Source organism: Hirundo rustica, chromosome 1 (assembly GCF_015227805.2).
Source record: "Hirundo rustica isolate bHirRus1 chromosome 1, bHirRus1.pri.v3, whole genome shotgun sequence".
Taxonomy (NCBI): Eukaryota; Metazoa; Chordata; class Aves; order Passeriformes; family Hirundinidae; genus Hirundo; species Hirundo rustica.
In genome coordinates, this window is record NC_053450.1 from 106,292,420 (window position 1) to 106,314,862 (window position 22,443).

At 42.9% G+C, this 22,443-nt stretch overlaps 1 protein-coding gene across 2 annotated transcripts; it reads left to right on the plus strand.

The window, feature by feature from the left end:
* The first annotated feature begins 1,645 nt into the window (after window positions 1-1,645).
* On the plus strand, window positions 1,646-22,339 carry CRTAP (cartilage associated protein). Of its 2 annotated transcripts, none has more exons than XM_040083966.2 (7): window positions 1,646-2,132; window positions 5,669-5,818; window positions 6,447-6,618; window positions 9,065-9,193; window positions 10,129-10,274; window positions 12,262-12,345; window positions 21,635-22,339. In XM_040083966.2, the coding sequence occupies exons 1-7, from the start codon at window positions 1,686-1,688 to the stop codon at window positions 21,692-21,694; spliced, it is 1,188 nt and encodes a 395-aa protein (XP_039939900.1). In that variant the 5' UTR covers window positions 1,646-1,685; the 3' UTR covers window positions 21,695-22,339. The 2 variants fall into 2 exon arrangements, with proteins under 2 accessions (XP_039939900.1, XP_039939910.1); XM_040083976.2 differs by lacking the exon at window positions 21,635-22,339 and adding an exon at window positions 13,703-15,165 and having other exon boundaries at window positions 1,678-2,132.
* The last annotated feature ends 104 nt before the right edge of the window (window positions 22,340-22,443 follow it).

The window sequence follows — 22,443 nt, forward strand, 5'->3', positions numbered from 1 at the left end:
GTGTAGACGAACAGACCAAGTACTAAGTGTTTCTAGGGAATAGTTTTCTTCATGATTGGCCATTTAGGTCACACACCTACATAAGCACAGATACCGAGCCTAAGAAGGCAAAGGAATCGAGAGCTATTCTTACCAGATCTGGAAAGCACACGGTTAAATCTCACCTAAAGGAATGGTAAATACTGGAAGTATCAGGGGCTTGGATTGGGTTTTTTTGTTGCTGTTGTTATTTTATGGGGTGTGGGTTTTTTTTTTTTTTTTTTTTTTTTCTGTTTTTAACTACCTGTGACTTCTAAGTTTAAAAATAAAAAGAATAGACAAAGATCTGGGCCTTTGCTATTTGTCTCGTTTTGAAGCCATGCATTTTAGAATGGCTCTACACAATTTTTTTCTAAGCTGGAGGGTTCTCCAGCCCCAAGATCACCACTGATCAGCACATGAGTCCTCCAAGAGCAGTGGAGACAAAGCAGCTGGTCCAGCTCTGATTGTGAAATCTGGGAGGTTGCATATTGTCATAATGCAAATAATCTCTACATGGCAGACTGAAAGGACAATTCTAAAGAATTGCTTGATTACATTAGGAACTTCTAAAACCTTTGGATCTACAGCCACAGCTTTTCCCGCTTACTAATGATTATTAATAATTAATGTAGATGGACATCAGAAAATGCCCCAAAACACTGCACAGAACTAGGCGAAGATGCACTGTGGGCATTCTATAGCTCACATCTGAAGTATACTTATCTGATAAGTATCCCAAAAAATGCAAAACCACTTTCCTTATAGATCTTCCACATTATTTTTCGTCAGGAAATCAAACACCAAATAGCAACAAGAGGCAGAAATAGTACTTACAATTCCGTGATGCCTTCTAACACCACATCTAAAATTCCAGTTTCAATGGAAATAATGCCCAGAATTCTAAGTGCATTCTAACAATTCACGTGTTGCTATCATCACAATATGAATGAGTGAACTTATGCCACAGGTTTTGTAGATAAACACACACCGAAAAAAAAAAAAAATTAAAGGGTAGAAGACATTGATTTAGAACACACAAACAAAACCCCTAAATTGTGGGTGGAGGAAAGAAAAAAAGGCAATTCGCATGGACAGTGGGAGAAGACCTTAAGGAAAAGTTTCCTCGCAGACGAGACTGCCGCTGGCACCAGGTCAGCAGCACCGAGGGCGGCCGGAGGAGCCGGCGCTCCGCTCGCCCCGCCCCGCCCCGCCGCGGCCGCGCTCCCTCCCCAGGGCCGCCTCTCCCTCCGCCCCGGCCCCGGGACCGCCTCTGCCCTGCCTTCGCCCCGGCCCACCCGCTTTTCCCTTCCCTCCGCCCGGCCCCGGGACCGCCTCTGCCCTGCCTTCGCCCCGGCCCACCCGCTTTTCCCTTCCCTCCGCCGGGCCCCGGGACCGCCTCTGCCCTGCCTTCGTCCCGGCCCACGCGCTTTTCCCTTCCCTCCGCCGGGCCCCGGGACCGCCTCTGCCCTGCCTTCGTCCCGGCCCACGCGCTTTTCCCTTCCCTCCGCCGGGCCCCGGGACCGCCTCTGCCCTGCCTTCGTCCCGGCCCACGCGCTTTTCCCTTCCCTCCGCCCGGCCCCGGGACGCCTCTCCCGGCCCTGCGCCCCGCCGGCGGCAGCGACGTGGTGCCGTGCGCTGGCGCTGGCGGTGGCGGAGGCGCAGCCATGTGGGTGGCGGCGCTGGCGGCGCTGCTGGCGGCGGCGGGGGCGCAGTACGAGCGCTACAGCTTCCGCAGCTTCCCGCGGGACGAGCTGATGCCGCTGGAGTCGGCCTATCGCTACGGGCTGGACCAGTACAGCACCGAGAACTGGCCCGAGAGCGTCAGCTACCTGGAGGTCAGCATGCGGCTGTACCGCCTGCTGCGCGACAGCGAGGCGTTCTGCCACCGCAACTGCAGCGCGGCCGGGCAGCCGCCCCCCGCGCCCCCCGCGCCCGCCGGCGCGGCGCTGGAGGAGCTGCGCCTCCTGTCCGGGGTGCTGCGGCGGGCGCAGTGCCTGCGGCGCTGCAAGCAGGGGCTGCCCGCCTTCCGACAGGCGCAGCCCGGCCGCGACCTGCTCGAGGAGTTCCAGCGCCGCGAGCCCTACAAGTACCTGCAGTTCGCCTACTTCAAGGTGAGCCTTCCCCCCCACCGCTCCTTGATCCCTCCTCCTTTCTCCTCCCATCTCTCTGCCCTGCCTTCACTCCCCCACCTCTGTCGTGGGCTCTCCTCCTCAAAGCCTCGCCTGGTGCGGCTCACTCTCCAGCCACGCCGAGCGCGCCTGCCAGTGTCGTGGTGGAAGGGGACAGCATGGGCCCTGCACGTGGCGTGTCCCAGGACAGTCTCGACAGACCCCAAATGCTTCGTGCACCCAATGCCACAAAAACCTGCTGTCACGCCGGCCTCTCCCTTGGAGCAGGTTACTCTGAGCCGCAACCTCCTTCCCCATCACCTCCTCCACACCAGTTATCATCTGCCTCACCTCCATTTCTTCCCTCCCCCGCGGTCAGTCCTTGCTCTCCCTAGGCTGTCAACCCTACACTTTGTAATCCTCTCCTTGACAAGCCCTTCAGTTGTTTCTTCCCACTCCTGTAACCCACAGGCGGGATTGGTGTGTGCCTTGTCTTTCCCCCTGCTTACCCACATACCATCCAGCTAACTCTGCACCTGTTTTTTACAACTCATGTAGCTTGTCTCCTTCAGAATCAGCCCTTCCAGTTCTTCCTAGCCATTTGGCCACCCAACGCTGCCCCCGTCCAGTGGCTGTGTCATTCCTGCCCCTCTCATCTTTCTATCTGCCTTACTTTCTAACCTTCTCTGGAACCTTTTTCAGACTCTTCATGTCACAACTCTGCTGTTGCAAACGATCTTCACTACTTCTTCTTCTCCCGCGTGTCCACCTTCTTCACTTGCTCGTTTCTGGTCCAGTTCTTTCAAGTGCAGCAACCCTCAGCCTGTGACTTACAGATAGCCTCATGCCTGGAAAACTCCATTTCTTCGTTACAGCTGTGAGAAGGAACAAAGCAAAAATGGGCTGCTGAAGTGGGGCACTGTAATGCTAGCCCTGGAATGGTATTTACCTTTTGCTCTTGGGTCAGCTAAGACTGGGAACACGCTCATCTCTTAACAGATTTCATCCTGTTTTTCTAGCTTCTTGTCATTCTTCCATCCAGGATCTAATTTATTATTTTCCCCCTTCTCGACTTCACCTTCTGTTCTCTATATCAGGGTCAATCCCTCCTGCCATCCCCTCAGATACTCCAATCATTTGCATTTGAAATAAACAGGGCCTCTCTGTGGGGAGGAAACAAGTGGAGCTCTTTGCTTAGGTTGTTTTCTCTTTCAGGGATTTACTCCCAATGTAACCCAGTGTACATTACTCACATGCTTGTGCATTATTTTGAGATTGCCTCTTGGAAACACACACATCTTCTAAACTGTTGCTGTGTCCATTTTTTTGGAGTGCTGTTTTCTCAGCAGTTTTTCCAAACAGATGCAGGGAAATGTGTTCTCATAAAACCAGAAGAGTATCCACAGGCACAGCGTCACACTGGTGTCTATGCCTTCCCTAAGACCATAGAAAAGAACTTAACTTGATACATTAAAGCCCCTGGCTTTTCTTTTGACTGAGAAGGCAGGAATTCCTCAAATTCTCAATGCCATATATGGATACCAAAATGACATCACCACAAATGTTTCTTCTTATCTCAATTTAACTACTAAATTCCCCCCTTGTGGCACGTACTAACTTTGCAATGTGTGGATAACACCAAATATAATTTCTTCTTCCCATTTCAAATGCAGTCAAGTAACTGCCAGGTAGGAGTGTGAGAGGGAAGTTGGAGGAATCCCTCCCGCTCCCTTTAAACTCTTTTTTTCAATCACATTTGCATTAAGTTTGGTGGGCTTGGCTTTAGTGTCTGTTGTTGATATCGTTTTTCATACTGGATTTGTAGTCCAGCTCCGAGCCCTTCTCTCTCTCTCGGGGAGCTCTGAATGGGCCTTCTAGAGCTACAAACTGCTGCATCCAAAGGGCTTTTTTCTGGCTGGTGGTTTCTGCAAAAAGAATGTCCCTTCCCCCACTCCTCCACCCCCCCCCCAGCAGCATTTATAGTAGAGGAAGAAGCGGGAGGGAAACGCTTTATATAATTTTTTAGAGTGACCATGCGTGTATTCAGGTGGGCTCCGCAGAGAAATTTGCCACGTTGTAAGATTCTGGGAGTAGCTGTTCCTGCGCTGCTGCTTGCTCCTCTGGAGGGAGCTTTCTCAGAGCCACTGAGTTCACTTAAGAGTGTGTTTCTACAAAACATTTCTTTCTTTCTTTTTTTTTTTTTTTTTCCTCAGAAGTGAAAATTGAAACCAAGAGCGAATCGTGGACCTAAGTAAAAATGAGACTTGTCAGCCTACCAAAAAAGCAGGGTTACAGCTGCAGCACAAAAGGAACCAGGCATTTGGCGAAAGTGCAGCTGAGATTTCCCTTCGCATTTAGCACGGTCTGGGCTGAGTGGAAGCACGTAGTTTTGGGACAGGCAGGAAGGGCAGCTGGCAGGGCTCCAGTGCTGGGACGCTCCTAGCGGCGCAGCAGCAGTGGGTGGGTTGAAGTCTTGCTTCTGTGCAGCCGTCTCTCAGGTTCCTTCCCGAAATGAAACGGGCACCTTCTGTGGGTGCGAGCAGAAGGGTGCGTGTGCACACGTGCCTGGGGTTCTTGCTCGTGGTTTCAAACGTGCGCTGCCAGGAGCTATTCCACGTGTGAGGTGGAGCTCTGTATGGCCTGTGCATCAGTGCACTGAACGGGCTCACATGGATCTTGGCCTAGAGAAAAGGTTTTAACGTTTCACAAATACCTCAGACTTTTACTTTCTCTCTCACTCTTCCTAAATATGTGCATATATACTATATAATTTATGAAAATATGCATATGTGTGTGTGTATATATATATATATATATGTAACATTTAAAAAAATCATATATGGCATGCACACAAAAGTACATACTTGTTTTGTACAGGCAGTTGTAAATGAGAAATGTACACTTCACGAATTATATCTAACAGGGATTAAAGTTAGTTTAAAAAGAGGCACAGAAAATTGCTTTAGGACACAGTTTTTGACCAAGTCTCTGCAGTATGCTCTAGCTTTGTAATGCCACCAAGAAAATACATTATAGCAATAATGTCCTCTGTTCTGCTAAGCAAATAAATGACATAAACACATATAAACAGTAATGACTCCTGACCAATATCTGTAGGTTAGTATCTTAGTTACTTGCTGTGAGATTAATCCCTCCCAGGAGCCCTGGTAAAAGACTTTTGCCTTGTCAGCTCTATGAACAGGGGAGGGCAAGGAAAAAAAACCGTAATCTTTTTGATTTACAACCATCATCTATGCTATGTGCAAAAATAATAGACTTCTAAAGTTAAAAAAAAATATTGTTCATAGTGAGGCAGCTAGGAGTAAAACTGAGAAGAATTATATCAGTTTTACAGTTGTATCTGCTGAGACTGTGCTCTCAGTAGAAGTAAATTTTTGAATATAGAGAATGCAGGAAAATTCATTGACAAAACTGGAAGGGATTTTTGTTGTTGTTTTTGTGTTTTTTGGTTTTTTTTTTTTTTCTTTTTTCCTTCAGGTAAACTTTTTTAACACCATCTTTTTCTTATCCTTGTTTAGGCTAATAATCTTCCAAAAGCTATTGCAGCAGCTCACACATTTCTTCTGAAGCATCCAGATGATGAAATGATGCAAAGAAATATGGCCTACTATAAGAGCATACCTGATGCTGAGGAGCATATTAAAGACTTGGAGATAAAGCCTTATGAGGTATTTATTTAAAGCTTTTCATTCAGGAGAGTTTGCTCTTTTGAAACTGTTCTGTCACTCCTCCTACTGGGTGAGATTCAGGGATCTCATTTGCTTATGTGTTCTCAGTTCTTAATCCCCCTCTTTTTGTCATCTCAGTCATCTTTGTTCTGCCTTCTTGATGCATTCAGTAATTCTCACCTCTCCTGCATTTCATTGTTCCACAAATGAGTCACAGCAAATCAGACTGTGGTGTACCTGAAAGCTGCTACATGCAGATCACTGCTGGAGCTAAGCAGGTGTGTAGTTATCCAAAATCATGAGTGCTGTAATGGTACAGCTGAAAATAGCTCAGACATTTGGCTTGAAGATTCCATTGAATACCTCTGTCTGCAGCCTGTGCTTTAGACTCACACCATTACTTCTCTCCAGCAGGCTTTTCTTTTGATTGCAAATGGACTTACATACTCCGCTCTCTAGGAAATACCTGTTAGAATCCATTAGTCTCCTGTATTTGTTGTTCTCACATCATCTGGAGAGCAGCTCATACAGTCATCCAGAAGTGTGGAGACATCATTTACTGTGCTTGAGTTTACACAGCTCTTCTCACGGGTCAGTTACTGCTGATTCATTCCTGCCAATTCTTCAGAATCTCTTTGTCAGGGCTGTGCGAGCGTACAATGGTGACAATTGGCGGACATCCATCTCAGACATGGAACTGGCTCTTCCTGATTTCTTCAAAGCCTACGATGACTGCATAGCAGCCTGTGAAGGATCCCGAGAGATCACTGATTTTAAAGACTTCTATCTTTCCATTGCAGGTGAGTGGTTAGGAAGCATGAAGCATGAAGGAAAGATGTCCCCAAAGTGCACTTCAATTTATTCATAGGATTGGTTACTCAAGTCCTGTTCCTCAGTTTGGGCTGATAGGAGTTTATTAGATTCACTGAAAACCGCTGGAATTCTGGTTTACTTTTTTGCTCTCTTCGGTAACTTAGACAAAGTCTATCAGGAAATCAGAACAGAGATCTTACATTATTATGGAAGTTCTTTGTCAGAGCAGCATAGGTGTGTAAATAACTGCTCCATCTGCGTAGCAGTGGTCAACCTGGTCTCTTGGCCATCATTTCAGTAGCAGTTTGCCACCTTTGAGGCTCAGTGGTTAAACTGCCTTTGAAATCAGCTTTGTGGTTTGTGTGGGTCTGGTGGTCTGTATCTCCTTTCTCATAAATATGACAAGGTTCTGCTGGCTGTTTTTAATCTTTCCTACATTGGAGTTTTACTAGTAGGTAACATCTGTATTTTGTGTGTGTAGCCAAAAAAAAAAAAAAAAAACCAAAAAATCCATTGCTTTGCAAAGGAAAAGGGACATCAACTTTTTTGATTGTCATCAAAATGGCATACACACTTTTCTATGCTCTTTGGCAGTGAAAGAAACAATTAATTTCTCCAGTGCTCTTGACAGCTCAGTGTTGTTGATGGTATTTTTGTGGAGAGCACCTGCATGTTTTCTGAATGAGCTTAGAAATTCTCTTGCATTTTTAATGTTTTAAGTTGCCCTAAGGAAAAACACACCAACTTTTTGTCTTAAAGCTGTAATGTCTTGGTGAGGGGAACCTTTTGTGAAGTATGTTTATATGTGAGCAGCTTCAGTTTCTCTCACAAGTGTGCAGCTGATATCCACCAGTACAGCTGACATGGAATAGCTATTGCAGGCTGTTCTTCAAGCCTTGACTTGCTCTTGGGCAAAACAGGTAGGTGTCTAGGATAGCAGATATGGAGTGAAGTGCAAATTACAGGCAGTAAAGCAAGAAACACAGACTTTATTCCCCGTGGGTCAGAGCTCTGACATCAGGACAGTACCCAAACCACTGCAAAGAGTAGTGTCTGTGCTCAGCTGTGATTGACACTTACTGTCACCCTCCCTCTTCCTCCTTGGAAGGGAAGGACAATTCCCAGCAGTTGTGATGGGAAGGAAAGGTAGGAATTACTGCATGATGTCACCATGGCCATGTTAATTTCAAGTATTTTGCTCTCAAGATAACAACATTCAAATCTATTTGCACTGCTTGGGCTGAATTGTGTCCATGTTCCAGAGAGAGATATTCTGTCTCCAAGGGTCTGCAGGAAGCAGATGTAGCAATAAGTGTTACCCAGAAGTATTTTGGGTCTTGCACTAGGTAGGTAATTATCACTGAGCAGTGCGTCATGTTAGGAAGCCAGCTGTCCTCATTGCATGGGATCACTTCACTGAGGGACTCGCATCTCTGGCTGTAACTGCTGGGTGGAATTGAACAGCACTGTGTCTGGAGATTCCACTGCTCTTGTAGAAGATGGGTCTGGTAATTTCATTTGGCCAGTTATTTTTAGTTCCTTTCAGCAGTTATTTTTAGTTAACATCAGTGTTCATGCTAGGAGTTGTCAGGGATGAAAAGTGTTCATTTGTCTTGGTCAGAAATTTGCTGCACAAGCTTAGCTAGCTTCCTTTCACCTGCCAAATGTGTTTAATTTTTTTTTTTTTTTTAAATATGCTGTTGGTGAATGCAATATATCCAGAAAATGCTTGAAACTTTTTGCTGGAAGGTTTTCTTGAAATGTATTTTCTGGAAGATAAAATCACCTATAGTCCTATATTGCATTATATATAGCAATTTTTAGACTGGGTAAGCTTGTGAATTTACGTGTTCCTGGCTGAAAGTTTTTCTGTGGTGAGAAGCATATTCTCCTCTTTCTTCTCTCTTAAAACATCCAAACTCTGGGCCCATAATGCAGCCATCTCTAGAGCTTTATTTTGCAATCACCTGCTGTATCTGTCTGTGACACCGTTGTACTCAGCAGCATGGGGACCTTATTTGTGCAATAATGTAATGAAGTTGTGAAGGTTTGCAAAATTTAGAAAAGGAAAGAAAGCACTATATAAGTTGACAGCTAGGAAATCATGCAGTACTGTGTAATTCTCTATAAAACCCACCACCACATGCTGCCTGTAGGTGTCAGTGAAACCCTAAGTGCTCGGTTCTCTGGAATTCCTGCTTTGATGATTTGAAAGTCAGCTGCACAGATTTTCACAGAAGGGCCTAGTAGCAGCACTTGACTCCTGCTTCAGATGGGGTTGCAGATTCTGAGTACTTCCAAGCAGCAAGATCCTGATGCACAGGGCCCAGGAGAGCATTATAAGGCCAAGTTTTAATGGGTGACTAATGGGAGGGATTGTAACAATTCACTCTGTGCCATCTATATCCTCTGTTGCTGTTTTCTTCCTTCCAGATCATTATACTGAAGTCCTTGCATGCAAAGTACAGTGTGAGAGCAATCTGACACCCATTATAGGAGGCTTTGTCGTTGAAAAATTTGTGGCCACCATGTACCATTACTTGCAGTTTGCATATTATAAATGTAAGTAGTGATTTATTGTGCTTAAATAACTCTGGTGTTGGATGATGTGGAACAGATTCCATTCGTAATATTTTCCCTCTAATTTTATGTTTTAGAATGTAAGTAGTGGTCTCCAGAATCTGCATTTTTAACTGTTCTGGGACAGAAAATCTAAGTTTCCTGGTGTCTTTTGCTCCCTGTTACCTCTGTAGTTAACAGACATGCAACAGAATTTCTTCCACAGGCAAACCTGCAGAGTATTTCATACTATTTGTTTTTTTTCCTAGTGGCTTCTTATCATCCTGTTAGAATGGGGCTAAATGGGTTTTGAAGAAAGAGGGGACCACTGAAAAGAAATTGTAGTGTTTGGTGCTCGGCAATGACGTAATTGATAGGTGAATTAATCAGTGGAAGCTGTGGTTTCTCGAGGAGCTGCTTGCACTGCAAAGAACACGTGTAGCCCTTACAGCTGTTCCTGCAGCCTCTAATATCAAAGGGAAGACACATCAGCCATGTAGCATCAATCCATTAATGACTCTGGCTTGTGATGTTTGACTACACACTTTACACCTTGACTCTTCCCTCTTTATCAATCCTAATTGTAGGAAGAAGTAGGGAGGGGTTTAGATTTTTGTTTCTTTTTTTAAAATAAATGCCCCAGTGCGTACCACCAAGCTATGTGGTGATAGTGTGGTACCTGGGAGGAACATTTGGTTAGGATTTTCATGGAAAACCAACAGAGGTTGGTGATGAGTTGATTTTTGAATTGTGGCTTTATGTGTTTCAGAACACAAAAATAGCATATCATTTCTGGGGAGCAATTTTTTTCTCCATGCAGCTGGTGAGGAAGTGAAGTATGGGCTGTGTTTCCATTTGAGTTTTCCAGAGCTTAGATGATAGTAGGAATTTGTTCATTTACCTTACCTGGATTTTTTTGGTGTGTGTTTATTAATTAGTGAATGACATGAAGAATGCAGCTTCTTGTGCTGCTAGTTACCTTCTGTTTGACGAGAAAGATGAAGTAATGAAACAGAACATGGTCTATTACCAGTACCACAAAGACAAATGGGGACTTACAGAGGAGGATTTTCAGCCCAGATCGGTAGGTGATTTACCTAGAATACCTTCTAGACACAATCAAATATTTATCTGAAACTCGGTGGGAAAATGTGGGATATCTGCTGGTTCTGGAGTTTAACACCTCCTGTTTTATTGAAATCATAAAAAGTTGTACACAGGGGTGTAATGTGTCATGTAAACAGTGAATGTCGTTATAACTCTTCCCTTTCTGTTGAAATATACTATGATAGCATATAATGTATGATGAGAAGTAAACTTCTCCGATACTTAGGCATATTTATATCTTTATGTACCTCTATAAATAAAGCAGCTGGCCCCTGAAATCTCTGATGATGAAATCTCTGAGTGACATTCAGGCTTTTGTGAATCATTATTTGCCGACACATAGTTGCCCACTCGCTTGTTATTTCAGGTTCTGTGGGCATTGGAGTGTGTCTGAATATGGTAACTCCAGCTAAACTGACTTTCCAGTTACTCCATTTAGAACACAGTTGGGTGGATGAGGATGGAAAAAGGCTCAGGACTGTATTGCATCTAATTATCTAGATTAAAATGCTTGCTGCAAAGAAGACACCAGTCCATCCAGCAACAATTGTCATGCTTTGGAAAACTATTTTAAAAATGGGTTTCCGGGCTGTTCTTAAATTTCCATGTCCAGGGAAATTTTGCAGCCTGGACTGTGACATCAAATTGGATTTTCCAATGTTTCTTGTTACCAGGATTTAAGTCATGCAGCTAAATTGTGACACACAGTGACTGCTTAGGCATCAGTCGTATGGGCTGTACAACTAGTTAGTCATTAGCAATACGTGTTCCACAAATTAAATTTAGGGCCTTCTAGTCCTGCCTCTTAGAGCACACACTTTATTGCCAGAGTGGGAACCCAGTGGGAACTCTGCAGGGCCAGCTGAGACAAAAGGCAGCAAAAATGCATTTGGTTCTTTCCAGCAGCAGCAGCAAGTCTGAGCTCACAGGGGAAGGGGACTGCTCCTTTGTCACTGGTTTTGGGAACAGAATGGTGCTTTATAACCATATTGGAGACAATGTGTGGTGGTGGTGGGAGTGAGGGGTAGCAATAGTACGAAACTGCAAACCGCAGACAGATTTGGCATATGCGTGCAGATAGGGCAGAACAAGGGCCCTACACATGCACTCTGAATGTTTCATTGATAACTTCTGGAGCTGGGGACTACAGATAATTTGATTTTAAAATACAAAATATTAAATGCACACAGCTGTATTTTCTTGTACTTTGATCTACGTAGCTATAAACAGAAGTTGCTTGCTGTCCTAATCACTTGCCTCGAAAGCCATAATGCCTCTGGTTTATTTTCAAAAAGCGGTAATGGGGTGACAGCGACATTTGGCTCTGGCACTAACCTTTAGATGTTCTTGTGAAAGAGGGAGTCTCCTGTTTTCTTCCCCAAAAGGAGTTAAATAATCAAAGCAGATGACAGTTGGTACTCAAATGTACGAGAGTATGTGAGTGAGCTACCCTGTGCTGTCTGGGCACTCAGCCGGGGAGCGAGCAGGGACAGGTGAGTGACCTTGCAGAGTGTCCCTAGCCCAGGCCCAGGCTGGGCTGGTGAGTCATTATCATGCAAAACAGCTCAGTGTGTCTCTTTCCCAGAACTGCCTGCTGCCATACGCCAGCACAGGGAGACAGAAGCTTTCTCCTGTCCAAAGCCCACTGGAATGCAGGCACAGGCTGCTGCTCAGCCCTGGCAGTCTCATTCCTTACTCTCAGACTCGCCAGTGCTTTGAAACATGAGAAAGAGGAGAGTGCTTTGTTCTGGCAGCGAGGGAGCCTGTGCTTAGGAAGATCCACAGAAGAATTGGGAATACGCTGTTTGCTGTTTTGCTGTTTCCTTTCTCAAACACAGTGAACCCTGCCTGGGATCTACCTTTGCTAGGTCTGAGTCTGGCTTCACTGGGATAGTTTCAGGAGGCATATGATGATGCTCCCATCTTGCCACCCTAAAGTAACAGAAATGTTGGGTTTTTGGTAGGAGGCAGTTCGATACCACAACATCACCACGCTCCAGCTGGAAATGTATGCATTCGCAAAGGAACGTCTGATGGATGATGATGAGGTGAGTTTTCTAGAAACGAAATCACGGTCAAAAAAGCAGCAATCACGTTTAGAGTGAAGATGATACATAGCTGTAATTCCAGGATTTCACTAATATGAAAAAATCTTCCTGTAACCACGACCAATTTATAATAAATTTTTGGTTGGTAAGTGGAATATAAGAGCAAGCCCAAAGAACATCATGTACCATTTAAAAAAACCAAAAAACCAAAACCAAACATGGACAGAATTAACACAAAATAAATATATAATGCACTGAGCCTACAGAAAAAGAGAGAAACCCAGTTTTCAAGTTGTAACACCAGGGGGCAGAGAAATGGGGGGTGTGCATGTGTTTGTGTGTGTGTGTGTATATATATATATACACACACACACACACACACACACACACATATATATATATATATATATATATATATACATACACCAAATGTTTTTCTGGGTTTGGTGTTTTGGGGGGGACCAGGGCATGTACATTTTCTTTTTTTCTGAAATGTTGTTTAAATTAGATTTAAAGGTCCTTATGATTTTGTCCAGAAGTAACCACCTAAATTGTAATTTTTGTCCAAAGGAAATCTTGTTATCTGTAATTTTTATCTGCTCAGTGGCATTTTGGTCACCCAGCCATGCTTTTTAAACGGTTGGAATTCACGGTCAAGTAACATATAATGACTACTATTTACACTGGAAAATATGTAAAAGGACTTTTTTATTTTGGTGCAAGAAAAGTAGTTTAATTGTTGAAAGGGCATTTCCTTCCACAACTGAAATTTAAGTATAATTCATGCGAGGTTTTGGATTGCCTTTTTGCTTTGTTTTTGGGTCCTTTAATTTAGAGGTTTAAAAAAGTCTTCAAATGATGAAATGTTTCTGGCATTGACAAAGAAAGTGCTGTGCTCAGTTATGCCATGAGGCAGGGGTACCTTTAATGAGCACTGCCGAGGTATTTTCTAGTTAGAAAAGATGGTTTATGGTGAAAAATGAAGATACCTTTGCAATTTTTGTTATCCAACACATAGGGAGAGAGAATATTTTACAGCAGAGAAGCAATGTCTGTGCTGCCTTCAGTATTCTTGTGACCTGAAAACAACTATGTAAAATTTCATTGTAAGGTTACCAGACTTCAGGAAGACTTTCCGTTGTGATAAACCCCCCTGAAAGACAGCTTAATAAGCTTGCCTTAAGGGTGAGATTAGATGAGGACTAGTCTTTATGGATTTTTGTCAAGGTGTGAAATAATTGAGCGTTTTTTATATTCCCTTGTTGATTTGTGCTTTGTCCATGATGTTTTCTTATTTAGACATCAACTTACTTTGTACTTTTTTTCCTTCTTTCCTATCTGCTGCTTCAAAACACAGGGATGAGTAATTAAGGAGCGGGGGAAGAAGTCAATTTTGAGGGTTTTCTCCATGTGCTCTTAGAAGAAGGTGTTACAGAGCAATCTTCAGCCTCAGGCACTGTGTGTGGAATAAACAAGCATTCATTTGCTGGCATTCATTCCTGTAGCCCCTTTCACCAGGGCAATTATAAATGACCTTGAAATCTGCAGGGGGGTGGTGCAGTGTAAACCTCAGTTAAACTTTTGGGCTGACAAGGAAGTCACATTATGCTGGATTATATGTTTGGATTTAGCAACCAAAATTACTGGGCCTGCTTATGCCACAGATACCCGTTCCTCACGCTCTCTTTGTATTAGGAAAGTTACCATTCCTCTTCCCAGGGGAAAAGCTGAAGGGCTTCTGGGCCCTCCCTTGCTAGGGCCCAAAAACCTGTGCGGGGTGTAGGCTGTCCATGCCTCTGGCTTGGCTCTGGTAGTAAACTCCTCAATTCCTGGCTACCAGAACTTCTCTTTGGCTGCAGGAGACTTCCAGAGAGTGCAGACAGAGCAGGACTAGCACAGTGGTAAAACCACTGCCTTGCAGTTTCTGTTCTATGGGCAGGACCTGGTAGTATAAGTGGAATTTTTTATTTTGTTTAATATTTCTCCTGGCACGGATAGAAAAGTTTGTTCCATAGGAATGTTGAAAACTGATGAAAACCCCAGATAAGGCATTACGGTAAAAACTTTATTAAAAATTGTTAAGGATGGAGGCAAGCTCTCTTCTAAGTGGACTCAGTTTATTTAAACCATGTGCTTCTTGGGCCATAGGCCATCCCTTCTGTGAGTTTCTGCGGTCCATGTTTGCTGTTTATGAAGTTGCTTGTGGACCAGTAAGATAGCCTACAAGATAATCTGCAGGAAAAAAAAAATTCTTTTTTCCTTGATGGAAGCAAAAGGATTGATGTGGCAAGAGGATCCCTTCCTATGCGAGTGTCATTATTTTCAAGTGGAGAAACTCATTTTATCCAGACTTCTCAGTGCTCCCGTATCCCAGATCATCCATTGGCTTTCCAAATCCCATTAGCAAAGCGAGTTAAAACATTTGGCTTCTTCAGGAATACACAGCAGTAATTGCAGAGGCTGGAACTGGCGGTAATGATTTTTGCATATGTTACTACAAGAAATACTGTCCAGCTTGTGTTACTCTATTAATGTTTTTCCACAAGGAAATGAAAAATTCTTAATTCAAACATTTAGCACAGTAGAGGTGACAGAATATTAGCCCCAGCTAGCTACAAATTACTTTTAAGAAAAAGTAATTATTCTTAAATATCCTTGCAGTTTTCCACAGGGAGGTTAAAAGAACATTACAGTGTTGTCATCTTAGTTGGCCATGGATAGACAGGCTTCTTGATTTCTGTTCAGATGTGTAATGCATCAAGGCTATCATGGCTACAGCTCCTGGTACTGCACAGATTGAAGTGGCAAACTGAAATGCTGTTAAGAGCCAGACACTCAGCTAGTGTAGATGTAACTCCAGCAGCACACTAATTGTATGAGACATGGTTTTGGCAATAAAATCAGTGTTCTTATGGATTTGTTTTTTTTTTTTTGGGGGGGGGGGGGGCAGTGGCTGTTCTGAATTACATAAGAACCACAAGTATTTGGCGGGGATGAGCCTACAATGTGACTTTTCTTTCAGTACTTAATCAGTAGGTGAAAAGCTGTTGGCAGCTTTGACCAACTTTTTTGACATCCCTCTTTTTTATTTGTGTGTGTTCCATTTGTGTAGCGGCTGAAATGAAAACGCTCTGTGTTTCGTCACATCCATGTAATGCAAAGATGAATAAGTACTGAACTAATGTGACTGGTGGAAAGAGGAGATATGGAATAGCATCAAAACATAAGGGCCCCAGTGGAGTATTGATAGCAAATAGTAATCTGAATTCAGCCTATTTTTCTGCTTGGGAATTGCTGACAATGTACTTTGAGCTTTATTAACCCACTCCTTGCATATGTTTGAATGATTTACACAAGTGTGCTTGTAACAGCAAGTTGTAAGTGCAGACCTGTAAACCCTGCCCTGCCTATGACCTCAGACCAGCACAGCTCCAACAACGCTGCTGCCCTGAGAAGAGCTGGTGGCAGCTGTTTCACAGAGAGTTGCCAGCTAATGGGCGGTATTATGGTCCCTGTTCAACATACACTTTTTAAAAGAAAAAGGAAGATGAGGGGTCTTTTTCCATCATCATTTTCTAGTGGAGATTCTTCCTGTATGGCTGGCTCTTTCTGCTTTCTCCTCTTGCTTCTGCACCACTGGATGTGTGTCTTGGTCAAAGGTGTTCCTCCTCCCATTTAAGCCACTTTGCACGGGAAGCTGCCAGTGTGGTTGGGCTCAAATGGCAGGATGGCCCCGAGCTGCAGGTACTGGAGGAACTTCTACTGCCCAGATTCTCTTGAGCTTCTGCATGCAGCATAAAGCAGGCAAAAGAGCTTAATCAGAGCTCAGAAACAAGGCCACTGGAAGGTTTCTACTTTCAGTGCAATTGGAGCAATGTTGAAGTCCCTCTGAAATTGGGTTGGCTCGTGTTTTATGGGCATTGTAAGCATGTTAAAAGGAAAGCACATTTACTGGTTTACTGTAAAGTACTACAGTAATAACTGCAGTGTACTGTAATCTCCCATAATGGGAAAAGAACAGTTAAAAGTTCAGAATATGTCATTAAAATGAAATGAAAAAATATTTGAGGAAGTAGTTAGTACCCGTATAAAAAACAACTAAGCTCTCTTAATATTAAAAAAAAAAAAAAAGCCCTAAAAGCATGTGGCTGTTGGTTGCACTGTGGACTAAGTATCTGAAAAAGAAATAATTAAAAGGCCAAATAATTTTTCTGCACAAAGAATTGAGGGATTTTCTTATTTTTTCCCCAGCTAGAATGTGAGGAATGTCCAGCCTGGACTGTACAGCTCATGGAAGTTGTGACAGGGCTTTGAGGTGGTTACAGTGGACTCTCAGGTTTTAACTGAAGGTTAGGTCAAGAAAATTTCTCTTGGTTGAATGCTGAATAAACCTTTCAGGATGAGCCACTCATTGACAGATGCCTTACTGTTACCCTGAAATAATGTCTTTCCCCTCCAAAACATTGCTGGTCAGTGGGCTGAGTGGTGTGTATGTGCAGGTTCTGTCAGGTCCATGGAGCAAATGTCCTCCAGAGTCATCTGTATCAAACCTTTGTCTTCACTCTTGCAAGGTGATAATTTGTTCTTGAGCAAAATGTGCTGGCTTTGTAATCTAATCCGTGTGGCTACTCCCATTACTTACTAGGGCAGTTACAGGACAATAATTAATTATAGGGCAGCTACCTCCTCACTTGGAGGCCACCTTTCTCACTACCACAACCTGATCACCTACACCCAGTACATGAGGGAATCAAATCTGTTGCTCTCACTGTTGCACAAGTTTCCAATCATTGAGGTCTTTGAACTTTAGCAAAGTTTTGAATTTTTGCTCTGAAGGATAACTGAAGGACATTTTGTGAGATATTATACTTCTAGGTCATAGATTATAAAGAAACAAAAATCCAGCCAATTCTTCATGCTCTGTGTGTTGTCTCTTGAGGCTATTTGTTGGATGAGTTAGAATACAGGCTATTTCATATTCATTCACTTGTAATCATACATAAAAGCATGTCCAGAATAATAATTTTCTGTGGATCTTAATTCATTCTAGAACACTATCTTATCTTCTCTGTTGCTTCCCTGAAGAATGGGATATCCCACTGCAGTACATACGGAATCCCTGCAGGAGAGGCCATCAGCAGATCTATGTGGGAAATTTAATGTAGTAACTCATCTGCGTACGGGTTCTTGCAAGAAAGCTAATTGTTTCCCGTAACTTCTCCAGTCCACACTGAGAAAGGGCAGAACAGATTACAGGTGGAGGCAATGACCTATGAATGATTAATGCTTGCATTTGCAGAAGGCAATCATTGCAAGCAATGGCAGAGTGTTTGGGTCTGTCAGTGGGCAGTGCAAATGCTGCTTGCCACTGTTTTTAAATGATGCTGTTGAAAGAAAAGTTGGTGCTGGACCATCAGCCTCGAGTGTGCCACAATTGAGCCAGGTACTCATAGCTCTTCCTCTTTGCTGTTTTATTTTAATAGTTAGCTAGGACTCTCCAAAGTACAGATGTTTCTCTAAAAAAGCTGTGTTTTGTGAGTGTGAATGAGACATTTAATGTTGTGTAAGGAAGGACCTGGCCCAATGTATATCATGGTCTTGGACACTCAGTCCGCTGTGGTACTAAGGCAGGAGTTTTGCATTCTTCTCCTTTTTAGGTCTTTTTTTTCCCAGTGCTCTAGCTTCTCTTATGGTGATGGTGCCCCAGTCTCACTAGTCTGGGTTAGCTTATTCAGAATTGACCAAGAACTCCCTCTGTAAAACGTTCTTGAATTAATTACTGTGGCACAAAACTTGTTCTTTCTGTTTGTGTCCCTGTTCGGTTGTTAATCTACGCCAAGGGTGCTCACTTTGCATATCTAACAGATATGATTAGAGGTTCCAGTTGGACAGATCAGCTTCTCTGATTCCTCCTACCACTCACACCAGTCTGGGAACATTCCCCTTTTTCTGCTCGATATTACACCTCCCATATTTCAGGCTATACCTGTTCCATCTTTTTCCCATACATCCTTGGTCTGTCTGTGATTGTGTCAGTGTCTGTCACACTGATTGTGCCTGGACTGGGGGAGCGAAGAGGTTGGTAGCACAGGGAGGGAGGTTGTGGTGTGCCACAAATCTGCTCAACCTGTACCTGGCAAACCAGGAGGACATGACTGTGGACCGAGGGCCAGGTGCGGAGGAAATGCTTCCCTGCAGCTGACCAAGCAGCCCATGTGTCTGTATTTTCCACTTGCTGGCTGCCCAGCTATCGCTCATGTTCTGGTCTGGCAGCAAACTCTTCTCTTCCCGAGCTTAGCCAGACTTCACATCCTGATTTCCTACCTCGCAGCCAGATGTCTTCATCGTCCTTTGGGCCATGGATTGCTCACCGTGATTTACATCAGCACCAGGCTGGAGCGGTGTATTTGTGTTGTATTTATGTTGTATTTATGTTACCTGCCTTGGAGCTGTGGCCGTTGTGCCCTCGAGTAGCTGGCGGCGGACAGAATTATGGGTTTGCAGCCGACTTTGCATGGAAAATTGGATGTTCTTTCCGTAAAGGTAGGGAGGAGCCAAAGAGCCCAGCAGGTGAGAGGAGGGACTCTGTCTCACTGCGGGAGTAAACTGTATCAAAGACTCATTTCCGACTCCAGGTCTGCAGGCATAGATCAGCATGAAGTTACTAGATGTCAGCAGGCAGAAGGCTTTTTTCCCTGGAATGAACACCTGTGGAATATGTACTGCGTTCAGCCATGCTAAATGCCTGGTGCAGTGTGAAGTGAGTGCTAATGGGACAAGGACAGTGATCGGCCTGGCCACAGCTGCCAGTGTGACAGTGTGATCCCTCCTCTGAGGCAGCGTTATCACCTTTTCCTTGGGCTGCCAACTACTCTACTGACAGCTTGCAAATGCTTTACATTTTGATTGCAAAGGCACAGGCAAAAATATTTAAACTGGGGTTTTGTTTGTCTTTAATCTGGAGGTTTTGCCTTTTCCAAAATAACCAACATCCAGGCATATTTTTTTGTTACCTGCCTTGGAGCTGTGGCTGTTGTGCCCTCAAGTAGCTGGCAGCGGACAGAATTATGGGTTTGCAGCTGACAACAATGCTCAGTTGTATTGCAGCATATTTTATGTATATTGTTTCAGCAACTGTTTTTATATTTTTCCATATTTCAACCCCTCTTATTTCTCAGTACTTCTAATTAGACCACAACAGCTTCTGCAATGCTTTCCTTTAGAGCTCAGTTTCAGACACTAGAGATTTTAGATTTCAGGTTTATTTGGGGTCTTTTTTCCTTATATTGTTGCATTTAAATACCCTTTTTCATTTCTTACATGTTTCTGGATTTGAAAGCATACCAGAAATAAAAAACTTTAATTTTGTCTGTATGTTGTGTGTCTTCTGAAAAATGCCATCTTAGTGATGAGTGTGACAATTATATGAATTTAGATACTTAAATCTTTTGAACAAATTCAAAGCACAACAAATTGCCATCCTTCAGGACTTGCTAAAATTACTTCATAGTTGCAAAATATCAGTGGTCTTTTGAGTTGGAAGTGTGAAGCTGGGAACAAGAACAGCAGTTATTTCAGCCAGCTTTCCTCCTGCTTTTATTTTTTTTTGTTTAATTTCATTATTTCTCTCCCGGCTAGTCATACTTCCTAAAAGTGTGATGTTAATACTTCTTAATCACAACATCTGTGATACCATTATTGTATTCAAAATAGACAAAATTTCTCTAATTGTTTTCATTAATAGAGTTTTAATGCTGTTTTCTCACCAGAATAGAAAACAGTAACATTTTGAGTCTTAGAATGTGTCTAGAAGATGCTGTCTTTCTAGGGAATGCCTATTTAGACAAAAGTGTGCTAAAAATGTAATTGGGATTGTAAACATCAATTGAACAGACTCAATAAGAAGCCTAATGCAGTTCACAGAGACTTGGAATGGGTGGTGAAGAAAAGAGGGAAAATGAGCATCCAGACAAGGATGACTTGCTTTCAGTATAACTGGTGTAAGTTCTCACTATTTTAAATGTAAGTGTGAGTGCGAGCTGATCAGGTTTTCTAGCAGTAAATGACAATTTGTTTTGAAAAAAACCTAAATGACGTCTTAAGACCTTTGTAAACCATAGGTTCATGTCAAGAAAGAAAGGACAGAAAGGTTTAAGGAAAACAGAGTTAAATTAAGAGTTTATCAGAACTTTGTAGTTACTAGAGTAAAGGGTTGGAAATGTAGCGTTGAACATCTGCGTCTCTCTAATTTAAGCTGTATCAGAAAGTGAGGATAGGCACAGGTATTCCCACAGGGTCTCCCCTCTCAGGCAGTGTTTCTGAGCTGTGCATGGAAGGCAAACCAGAAAATACTGGTGTTTCTGAGGGTGTCAGCACATGGGCTGCTACAGTCAGTTCTGGGTAGTTTGAGATACTGCTGCGCATTTGCTGTTCACCACCTGCTTTTCACCACTGAAGGTGTTACCTTGGGCTGAGAGTGATCACAGAAGATTTTAGCACAGTTACTATAGATTAGTTGACAAGACAGTTCCAGCCACTGAGGCTGTATCATCCCAGAGTACTCAGACTTGACTGCAGGAAGACATTTTACTAAGGTATAGGACACAGAACTATGTTAGGAGTAGTTTAATTAAATGAAGTTGGATTGTTACATTGTGTTGATGCCCTGTGTTAGCAGAGTGGAGCTTGTAAATTTTCTGGTCTGAATCTAAATCCAGTATATTTGTTTCCAGTATGGAAAACATTCTAGTATCTCTGGTTCTTCACATTTTTGCTGCATTGAAGCGTGGCTTGTGAAGATCCGTGGTTGAAAATGGAGAAGGTGTGTGTTGAAGGGTGTGACAAGGGACGTAAATGGTTAGAGCAGACATACGAAGTCAAAGTTACGGTTCTACAAAATGTTTCGGCTTCAAATTTTGAAGCCTTCTAAATTTTTTTAATGTTTTATGGTATTCTAACAACTTCCTAATTTAACAGGTGTTTTAAATGTTTATTCCTCTCTAAGTTTGGGGATTTCATTGTCTATTTAAATAACCTATAAAAGTATGAGAGGATTTACTGTGGTGTATAACATTTTCCCCTTTTAAGGTCTGTGTCACTGCAAGTCTTGTGCTACGCCTGTGTGGGCCATTTACCTACATTTTATAGGTTTGTTGTACTAGTGTCTGTATAGAGGGTGTTAAAAATATTTGGACACATATTATTATAGGGGGTTTTTTGATTAAAATAGCAGAAATTTCACACCAGTTTTGGGGGTTAACTTCTTTCTGTTAAATTTAATCATTTCTAGGGTGAAGTTGTGGAATTCCTTGATGAGCTGTTAGAACTGGAGGAAGAGAAGGAATCCTGATTAGTGAAACCACCACAAAGTATTTTACAGAAGTGAAGACTCACCATTGCTCCTAACTATTGTTTTTGATCACCTGTAGTTCCAGTTAGATATACCTCAAAGGTGCTTCCTTAAGCTTCACCTTTTGTCCCAAGATCCACTCCTGAAAGGTCACTTCCATGCTGCACAGACTCTTCTGTGAGCATGGCTTTTCACTGTGCAGAACTGGTGCACATGAGTTTCCCTCTTGAACTTTCTTCCACTTACACAAACACAACAAAACAGACTATTTCTGTTTTCTGGGATAACACTAAGGTTCCTCATTTCAGTGCTGTTCTATTAAGTTGTAGCAGTACAGCTAAATTCTCAAGAACTTCTGTCAGATTATGAACTATGGAAGACATTACAGTTCCTCTTTCTGAGTTATGAATTGTGTTATTTATATATGTCTTTTTATGTGATGGTGAATAAAGGGATAATGAATCCCAGTGCACCTGAAAGATATTAAGGTACATTTAAATGGCTGAAAAAAGGTGTTTAACAAAGCACGACTAATGATCTTGTAAACATTGCTTAAAGAATTCTGAAAGCAGTGTTGATCTTTCTTGAAAACTAAATTAAATTCCACTTTGTGAAACTGAATAAATTTTTTTTTTCTTCCTACCAGTTCTTACTCTTTCTGTTGAAACAGCCTGTGGTCCCTGTTGAGGTGGGGCCAGTCTTGTATGAAATACTGATGATTGATGTATCTAGTATTCTTTTCTGTAAAA

Coding starts and splice junctions, on each gene's coding strand:
- CRTAP (XM_040083966.2), top strand. CDS start 1,686: ATGTGGGTGGCGGCGCTGGCGGCGCTGCTGGCGGCGGCGGGGGCGCAG. Junction 6,619..9,064: donor CTTCTATCTTTCCATTGCAG/GTGAGTGGTTAG, acceptor TCTTCCTTCCAG/ATCATTATACTGAAGTCCTT. Junction 10,275..12,261: donor AGGATTTTCAGCCCAGATCG/GTAGGTGATTTA, acceptor GGTTTTTGGTAG/GAGGCAGTTCGATACCACAA.